The sequence below is a fragment of the Anoplopoma fimbria genome, chromosome 6 (assembly GCF_027596085.1).
Source record: "Anoplopoma fimbria isolate UVic2021 breed Golden Eagle Sablefish chromosome 6, Afim_UVic_2022, whole genome shotgun sequence".
Taxonomy (NCBI): Eukaryota; Metazoa; Chordata; class Actinopteri; order Perciformes; family Anoplopomatidae; genus Anoplopoma; species Anoplopoma fimbria.
In genome coordinates this window covers 163,188-172,783 of record NC_072454.1, presented here as the reverse complement: position 1 = coordinate 172,783, position 9,596 = coordinate 163,188, and the positions used below count along the sequence as shown (strand labels likewise).

Below are 9,596 nucleotides of genomic sequence, written 5' to 3'. Positions count from 1 at the left end.
ACCCTAACCCTAACCCTAACCCTAACCCTAACCCTCTACCGAAAAAACACTTAGGCAAATTTTCGGAAAAAATTAACATGGGGAGTCTATGGCAGCTATATCACAGGAAGGACCTAGAGACTCGGGGTTAGTACCATTGGAAAGGCCGTGCCCTACTTACTATAGATGTACGTTAGAAAAAAGTTTGTAGGATCTTCAGAAAAAATGTTATTCAAAAAGGCGTCTTGATCCTTTTTCATTTTTTGCCCGTTTCACCCCTTCCCGAAGTCCTACAGACTCGGGGTCGGTACCATTCGATCGGGCTTGGCCTAATTAGTGGGGGCGGAGACCGTTTCCAAGGCTCTACCACATTCGGAAGAGGGTGTATTTTCAAAAAGGATCAAGAATCTGTGGTTTTCATCCCTTATCCTATCCTAACCCTAACCCTAACCCTAGCGAGTCAATGGCAGCTACATCAAAGGAAGGACCTAGAGACTCGCGGATGGTACCAATCGATCCGCGGTGGAGTCATTAGTGGGAGTAGAGACCACTTACAAGACGGTAGGACCTTCATGAAAAAAGTTATTCACGAAAAACCAATATTTTCTTGGGTTTCGAACCATTCCCAAGGTCCTAGAGAGTCGGGGTTGGTACCATTCGATCGGACTTGGCCGAATTAGTGGACACGGAGACCACTTCCAAGTCTCTACCACCTTCAGAAAAAAAGTTATTCAAGAATATGTAATCCTCTCATGTGTAATCGTGGTTTTCATCCCTATTCCTAACCCTAACCCTAACCCTAACCCTAACCCTAACCCTAACCCTAACCCTAACCCTAACCCTAACCCTAACCCTAACCCTAACCCTAACCCTAACCCTAACCCTAACCCTAACCCTAACCTCGTAGACCCTATGACACCTAATCCTAACCCTAACCCTAACCCTAACCCTAAACCCTAACCCTAACCCTAACCCTAACCCTTAGAAAAACACTTAGGCAAATCTTCGGAAAAAATTAACAAACCCTAACACTAACCCTAACCCTAACCCTCTACCGAAAAACACTTAGGCAAATTTTCGGAAAAAATTAACATGGGGAGTCTATGGCAGCTATATCACAGGAAGGACCTAGAGACTCGGGGTTAGTACCATTGGAAAGGCCGTGCCCTACTTACTATAGATGTACGTTAGAAAAAAGTTTGTAGGATCTTCAGAAAAAATGTTATTCAAAAAGGCATCTTGATCCTTTTTCATTTTTTGCCTGTTTCACCCCCTTCCCAAAGTCCTACAGACTCGGGGTCGGTACCATTCGATCGGGCTTGGCCTAATTAGTGGGGGCGGAGACCGTTTCCAAGGCTCTACCACATTCGGAAGAGGGTGTATTTTCAAAAAAGGATCAAGAATCTGTGGTTTTCATCCCTTATCCTAACCCTAACCCTAACCCTAACCCTGACCCTATTTTCAAAAAGGATCAAGAATCTGTGGTTTTCATCCCTTATCCTAACCCTAACCCTAACCCTAACCCTAACCCTAACCCTAACCCTAACCCTAACCCTAACACTAACCCTAACCCTAACCCTCTACCGAAAAAACACTTAGGCAAATTTTCGGAAAAAATTAACATGGGGAGTCTATGGCAGCTATATCACAGGAAGGACCTAGAGACTCGGGGTTAGTACCATTGGAAAGGCCGTGCCCTACTTACTATAGATGTACGTTAGAAAAAAAGTTTGTAGGATCTTCAGAAAAAATGTTATTCAAAAAGGCGTCTTGATCCTTTTTCATTTTTTGCCCGTTTCACCCACTTCCCAAAGTCCTACAGACTCGGGGTCGGTACCATTCGATCGGGCTTGGCCTAATTAGTGGGGGCGGAGACCGTTTCCAAGGCTCTACCACATTCGGAAGAGGGTGTATTTTCAAAAAGGATCAAGAATCTGTGGTTTTCATCCCTTATCCTATCCTAACCCTAACCCTAACCCTAGCGAGTCAATGGCAGCTACATCAAAGGAAGGACCTAGAGACTCGCGGATGGTACCAATCGATCCGCAGTGGAGTCATTAGTGGGAGTAGAGACCACTTACAAGACGGTAGGACCTTCATGAAAAAAGTTTCATCCCTATTCCCTAACCCTAACCCTACCCTAACCCTAACCCTAACCCTAACCCCTAACCCTAACCCTAACCCCTAACCCTAACCCTAACCCTAACCCTAAACCCTAACCCTAACCCTAACCCTAACCCCTAACCCTAACCCTAACCCTAACCCTAACCCTATTCCTAACCCTAACCCTAACCCTAACCCTAAACCCTAACCCTAACCCTAACCCTAACCCTAACCCTAATCGTGGTTTTCATCCCTATTCCTAACCCTAACCCTAACCCTAACCCTAACCCCAAGTACCATGACAAAACACTTTGACAAATTTTCGGAAAAAATTAACATGGGGAGTCTATGGCAGCTATATCACATGAAGGCCCTAGAGACTCGGGGGTAGTACCATTGGAAAGCCCGTGCCCTAGTTACTATAGATGTACACTAGAAACAAGTTTGTAGGATCTTCAGAAAAAATGTTATTCAAAAAGGCGTCTTGATCCTTTTTCATTTCACATACTTTAGCTTGCCTCAGCTCCAGTTTTAAAACCCATTTCCAACAGGCTCAGGAGGAGAGTGTGGCCCTCAGTAATTTTAAAGTTATCTCAGCTTATAGGAGGAATAAAAACCTCAGAGATATCCTGGTACACTCAAGTCTCACCAAGAGGGTCAAGAAAGCTCCCCTGCAGGAGAACCACCGCAATAATACATACATCAATAACCAACACTCGGGTCAGGGAGCACCTATCTGGCAGAAGATCAGCCTGAAGACAAGCAATGTGATATATGCCATCAGATGTTCTCTCTGTAAAAAACTGTATATAGGGGAGACACAGAACACACTGGAGTGCAGACTGAGACAACATATTTATCACATTAAAAAAGGAGACAGGGAAACCGTTTTATACCTGCATTTTAAAGAACATGGTTTTAATCATTTTACTTCGGAAGGGTTAGAGACCAATAAATATTGGTCAAAGGTGTAGCGCCAAAAAGCGGAAAGGAAGTGGATAGGGTCATTAAAAACTATTGACCCCACAGGACTCAATGAAAAATATTGAGTAACCTGCATCTCCGGCACCATCTAGTGGCGTGAATAAAATCACAGCAAGCCACCTTCTGGGTTTTATGAATTTTAAATAGACATAACCATCCATGGGATGGGACCTGTACAGAAATAAGATGTACATATATATATATATATATATATATATATATATATATATATATATATATATATATATTTTTTATCTATTTATTGACCTGTTGCTTTAAATTATATGCATGCTTTTTACTCTCTTTTATGCATGTTTGAAATGTCACCTTTTTTAACCATGTTATTTATTGAGCACTCTTTTAAACTCACTTGTCTGTTTTTATTTATTGAAGTACTTATTAGTACTTCACATGAGCACCTTTCTTGTACAGACACCCACCTCATGGTTTTAGCAATTGTATGTAACCCAGACTGGGCAGGTTCTCCTCAGCGGTACAGCAGACTGACTCCTGCTCCTGACCCACAGCCTTTAAGGAGGGGAACAAGAGACAATACAAGAGTTAGGAATGAATGTGTCCAAAGAGTGTTATTGTATTGAACCCCCCGGGGTCTTTTATGGTGCATGCATTGTTTTTAATATGAATATTTATTTAAACATTTCAAGCACTGACCCCTCTTATCCTTCCTTCCTTCCAGGCAGGAGACATGTCCCCAGCCAACGGATGGAAGTTCTGGGGGGAACAGTGAAACACTGTATTTTATTCATTTTAATATTTACTGTGATGTGCATGTATACCAACAACACCTACCTAGAATGCCTAGTCCCTAACACCTAGGCATTCTTTTATGAATTTCTTTCATGAATTTCCTTTATGAATTTCCTTTAAAAACTAATATGGACACACAGAAACCTGACTCTTGGGCACTTACCTTCTCTTGTTTTACCTTCCATGGGCAGGGGACATGTCTCCAGCCAGCGGTAGAGGACCTGCGGAGACAAAGGAAAGGGTTTAACCACACCCACAACCCTTTCCTAAACCTAACCACACCACTGGTCCAGCCCTAACCCCAACCCTCTAGCCTTTTATTAGTTTTAACAGTATTTATCCCCTTGAATTGTTCCTTCCCTCCCTTCCCCAGTGTCTTTGTCTGGTTCTTGTATTTGTCTTATTTCTTTTATCCCCTTATTTTTTTATAAAAGGGTTGGTTTTAAAACACAGTAAAAAAGAAGATGGCCCGTGCCTGTGCATGCCCAACACCTTAGGGCAGGGGTGGGCAATTATTTTTCCCAGGGGGCCAAATGAGCAACTGAAAATATTTTGGAGGGCCGGGCCAAAATGCCGAACTCAATTATGCATAATATACATTTTATTTCTATATAAAAAGCAGTAAATGGCATCGTTTTGACCGCTGGTAAGAGTGTATGTTATTATTTGGCAATTAAAAGGTGAGGTTAGCTTTCAAAAATATCATTTATTCAAATAGAATTTCCAAAATGATAAACAAAATGTGAAACATTTGACTCATTTTCAGTCACATTAATAACAAAGGGCATTTTGAGTTTCATATACTATTGAAACAAGGGTTTTCTTAGCTTTCTAAAGACATCACATCATCTTTGTAGCCAAAATAAACAAGACATGTCACTGAACTGTGTAAAGAACAGTGTCCCAGTTTTGTAGCCTTTTTGACTTTACATGCCTATATTAAACATTTAATGTTTTCAGAACTGTGCAAAAAGAAAAGATCAAGTGTCCCATTTCCCTTGTGGTTCTCTGGATGTCCTCCACCTCCTCGTCCCGGTGCTTCTTCTGTCTCTGGCACAGCAGTGCTGCAGGGTTAGTGTTAGTGAGGTGCTGCAGACTCCACCATGCTCTCTCTCACACACTCCCCTCCGGGAACGGATCACTGTTCTGGGCTATCACACAGCTGGTTCTGCATGAGCCCACATGTTGGCATGTTTCAGGGGTGGAGACAGGTAAAACACGGAAGAAGACAGGTTGTCAATCACACGCATTTCACGTGCACAGTTGACGTGCACGATTGCGTGCACTGTGAGAATAAATGGGCTTCAAAATAAAAGCACTGCGGTTTTAGTCCACCCATAAGATAATTAGAAAATATGTTTTATTTTCTAATTATCATGTAATCTTTCGCGGGCCGGTCAGAATCATCCCGCGGGCCGTACAATGCCCAGGTCTGGTCTAAGGACAGAGGATGTGAGGGTCTAAGGACAGAGGATGTGAGGGTCTAAGGACCGAGGATGTGAGGGTCTAAGGACAGAGGATGTGAGGGTCTAAGGACAGAGGATGTGAGGGTCTAAGGACAGAGGATGTGAGGGTCTAAGGACCGAGGATGTGAGGGTCTAAGGACAGAGGATGTGAGGGTCTAAGGACCGAGGAGGTGAGGGTCTAAGGACAGAGGATGTGAGGGTCTAAGGACAGAGGATGTGAGGGTCTAAGGACAGAGGATGTGAGGGTCTAAGGACAGAGGAGGTGAGGGTCTAAGGACAGAGGATGTGAGGGTCTAAGGACAGAGGATGTGAGGGTCTAAGGACCGAGGATGTGAGGGTCTAAGGACAGAGGATGAGGGTGTAAGGACCGAGGATGTGAGGGTCTAAGGACAGAGGATGTGAGGGTCTAAGGACAGAGGATGTGAGGGTCTAAGGACAGAGGATGTGAGGGTCTAAGGACAGAGGATGTGAGGGTCTAAGGACAGAGGATGTGAGGGTCTAAGGACAGAGGATGTGAGGGTCTAAGGACAGAGGATGTGAGGGTCTAAGGACAGAGGATGTGAGGGTCTAAGGACAGAGGAGGTGAGGGTGTAAGGACAGAGGATGTGAGGGTCTAAGGACAGAGGATGTGAGGGTCTAAGGACAGAGGATGTGAGGGTCTAAGGACAGAGGATGTGAGGGTCTAAGGACAGAGGAGGTGAGGGTCTAAGGACAGAGGATGTGAGGGTCTAAGGACAGAGGAGGTGAGGGTCTAAGGACAGAGGAGGTGAGGGTCTAAGGACAGAGGATGTGAGGGTCTAAGGACAGAGGAGGTGAGGGTGTAAGGACAGAGGATGTGAGGGTCTAAGGACAGAGGATGTGAGGGTCTAAGGACAGAGGAGGTGAGGGTGTAAGGACAGAGGATGTGAGGGTCTAAGGACAGAGGATGTCATATGTGTTCAGATTGTAAAGCCCTCTGAGGCAATTTTGTAATTTGTGATTTTGGGCTATACAAAATAAACTGAATTGAATTGGTTTTATTCCCAGGTTCACAGTCAGTTTTCATGGCTGATTTATTAACTCACTCTGATCAATAGAAACGTTCTGTGTTAAACAGATGTTTGTTCTACTTCAGAGTTTAAAGTTCAGGAAAATTCCATCATGACTCAGCAAGAATACAGACTGAATCTCAGCTAAAATTCAGACAGTTTTTTTGTTTTTTTTAAACTTTGAACTTAACTAGTTTTGAACAAACAGACATCAGTTCAAATAGTCTGTCTGTTCACGTGTGTGTGTGCGTGTGTAAGTGTGTGTGTGTGTGTGTGTGTGTGTCAGCAGAGGATAAAAGTCCAGCTCTGTCTTCTTGTTATTCAGTTTTTGCTGCTTTGTTGCATCGACAAAAGACCAAAATCATGAAGGTTTACCTGCTGCTGCTGTTGCTGCTGCCGCTTTGCTCAGGTACGATCACACACACACACACACACACACACACACACACACACACACACACACACACACACACACACACACATTTATCCATTTAAACAAATCACTCATTACCAATACAGCTACAAATGATTTTCTGAGGTAAATGTAGCTTTTTTAGCAACAAAACCACAGTTGACATTTTGACGGAGGTGATTACATTACATTACATTACATTACAGTCATTTAGCAGACGCTTTTACAGAATATAGCAATAGATGAGGGTTCCGGGACAGAGGATGTCGCATGTGTACAGATTGTAAAGCCCTCTAAGGCAAATTTGTGATTTTGGGCTATACAAAATAAACTGAATTGAATTGAATGTAGTAGAATGTAGCAGACTACTGAGGCAGTGGTCCCAGTGGGAAATATTGATTATATTCACTTTAAGTAATATGTCAAACTGAAAATATGGTAATATGAGTAATAATAAATCAAATCATGGAACGTGCTCATTGGTTGGTGAACTTAACATGATCACATGACAGTTAAGATGCGCTCATCACAGCCAAGAGAAATGCGACCTTGTATCACATGAACGCGCCTATTTTTATGTGCACGAATTTAAAACTATTTAAATGTCATAGAGTATCTGACCAGTTTGAGAAGAACAACAGGAGAACCAACCTGAGCATGAACTTAGTTAAAAACTTTAAATAGTAACTCTCAAACTTCCTGCATTGTTTATTTACATTTATTACTTTAATAAATCCGCTCTCAGATGAGCTCTGATCGTTTTTGTTTGTGTTGCAGCTCAGAAGTTTAACATCCAGTGTTACGGTCAGGATTTCCTGATGGTCAACAATATGCTGCTGGACTGCAGCAGTCGGGTTCAACAGGCCTGCTACACCAGAGGTGATAAATAACCCTAACCCTTAAAGATCAAGACGTTAAATGACAAATAATATTCACAGCTGCATCTCTGGAAAAGCACAATATGATTTCAAGATGAAGTCTTATTATTAATCTTCTGCTGATGAGTTTTCTGTTTCCTGTTGCAGATAACGGCGAAAAGGGCTGCACTACGAAAGACAGCTGCTCCAAACCCGGATGGACCTGTTGCCACACCGACCGCTGCAATGCTTGAGCCAATCGCAGCGCAGGAAATACTGACATCATCGAAAAACATGCTGTGAAATAAAGTGAGGACTATGAATCACGTGTCAGTGTTGTTTCATTAAGTTAGAGTATCAGCAGTAAAAGTACACAAGTACTTTCAAATTAATTTAGTTAGAGTATCAGCAGTTAAAGTACACAAGTATTATCAGCTTCATGTAGTTAATGTATCAGCAGTTAAAGTACACAAGTATTATCAGCTTCATGTAGTTAATGTATCAGCAGTTAAAGTACACAAGTATTATCAGCTTCATGTAGTTAATGTATCAGCAGTTAAAGTACACAAGTATTATCAGCTTCATGTAGTTAATGTATCAGCAAGTTAGTTAAGTATCAGCTCAAGTATTATCAGCTTCATGTAGTTAATGTATCAGCAGTTAAAGTACTATCAGCTTCATGTAGTTAATGTATTATCAGCTTCATGTAGTTAATGTATCAGCAGTTAAAGTACACAAGTATTATCAGCTTCATGTAGTTAATGTATCAGCAGTTAAAGTACTCAAGTATTATCAGCTTCATGTAGTTAATGTATCAGCAGTTAAAGTACTCAAGTATTATAAGCTTTATGTAGTTAAAGTATCAGCAGTTAAAGTACTCAAGTATTATCAGCTTCATGTAGTTAATGTATCAGCAGTTAAAGTACTCAAGTATTATCAGCTTCATGTAGTTAATGTATCAGCAGTTAAAGTACTCAAGTATTATCAGCTTCATGTAGTTAATGTATCAGCTGTAAATTACAGTAGTAAAAGTACACATGATCACAGTTAGTTGATGTCCGTTTACTTTATTATAATTATTATTAGGGTTCAAACACAGAAGGTGTAAAACCCTACTGAGTTAGTGTCTGTTTGTTATTATTATTTATTGTTATTAAGGTTCAAACCCTGATGGCATAGTACCCTAAAAAGATTGTGTCTGTTTGTTTTTATTATTTATAGTCTGCTGCATTGGCTCAAATTGCTGTGAGCAGGAACGAGCTGTAATTAATGCCAAAAAACACAATTTTGGAAAGTCCAGGTACCTCATTCCATAAACCAGATGAATTTATAATTTGATGCACAACCAGCTCAACGTACTCCAGAAAACCCCTAAAGTCGCCTACTTGATTTTATGCCCTTTTTACTTTTACTTTTTTGAAAAACACATTTTTGACATATACTCCTAAACCGTAACTCCAATTTGTACCAAATCTTCTGTGGATCATTGATGTACTCGACATATCACTATATATGAAATACACGTTGATATCTCACTGCGTTTTGAAGATATAGACCAATGGACTTTGAGAGGGCTTGGCTCAGTACATCCATACATCTAACTTAACAACTGTTGGCCCAATCATCACGAAACTTGCAGGATATGTCCACATAAGTGCCTGAAACAAACCTTGAAAGTTTCATTCAAATCAAATATTAGGGAGCACTTCAAATGCAAGAGATTTGGTCGTAAATGAACGACACGTGGGAAAATGTCTAGAAAAGGTCTAGATCCCTCAAAGCTTGCAGTAAATACTATTACTAGTAAGTAACTAAATAAAAGTAAGTAGTATGTATCTCCTTATTTATGAAGCACCTTTCCAGATAAGATACAATAAGGAGCTTCACAATCAAAGGTTAAATAAAGATAAAGTATAATAAAGTGGCCTGTGCCACTCGGTGGAACACATGATGGTGTGACTCTTAAAAGAGGCAAAATGAATAATACAATTCAAATGAA

At 41.2% G+C, this 9,596-nt stretch overlaps 1 protein-coding gene and 1 long non-coding RNA gene across 2 annotated transcripts; one reads left to right on the top strand and one right to left on the bottom strand.

The window, feature by feature from the left end:
* Window positions 1-3,487: 3,487 nt before the first annotated feature.
* Window positions 3,488-4,060, bottom strand: LOC129091903 (uncharacterized). Its single transcript, XR_008531248.1, has 3 exons — window positions 3,998-4,060; window positions 3,739-3,798; window positions 3,488-3,594 (listed from the first exon to the last, which is right to left on the bottom strand). It is a non-coding gene; the product is annotated as an uncharacterized LOC129091903 (long non-coding RNA).
* A 2,567-nt stretch (window positions 4,061-6,627) lies between these two features.
* wu:fj16a03 (uncharacterized protein LOC335475 homolog) lies at window positions 6,628-7,920 on the top strand. Its single transcript, XM_054600597.1, has 3 exons — window positions 6,628-6,737; window positions 7,518-7,619; window positions 7,766-7,920. Exons 1-3 carry the CDS (start codon window positions 6,692-6,694, stop codon window positions 7,849-7,851), a joined length of 234 nt encoding a protein of 77 aa, XP_054456572.1. The 5' UTR covers window positions 6,628-6,691; the 3' UTR covers window positions 7,852-7,920.
* Window positions 7,921-9,596: the final 1,676 nt, after the last annotated feature.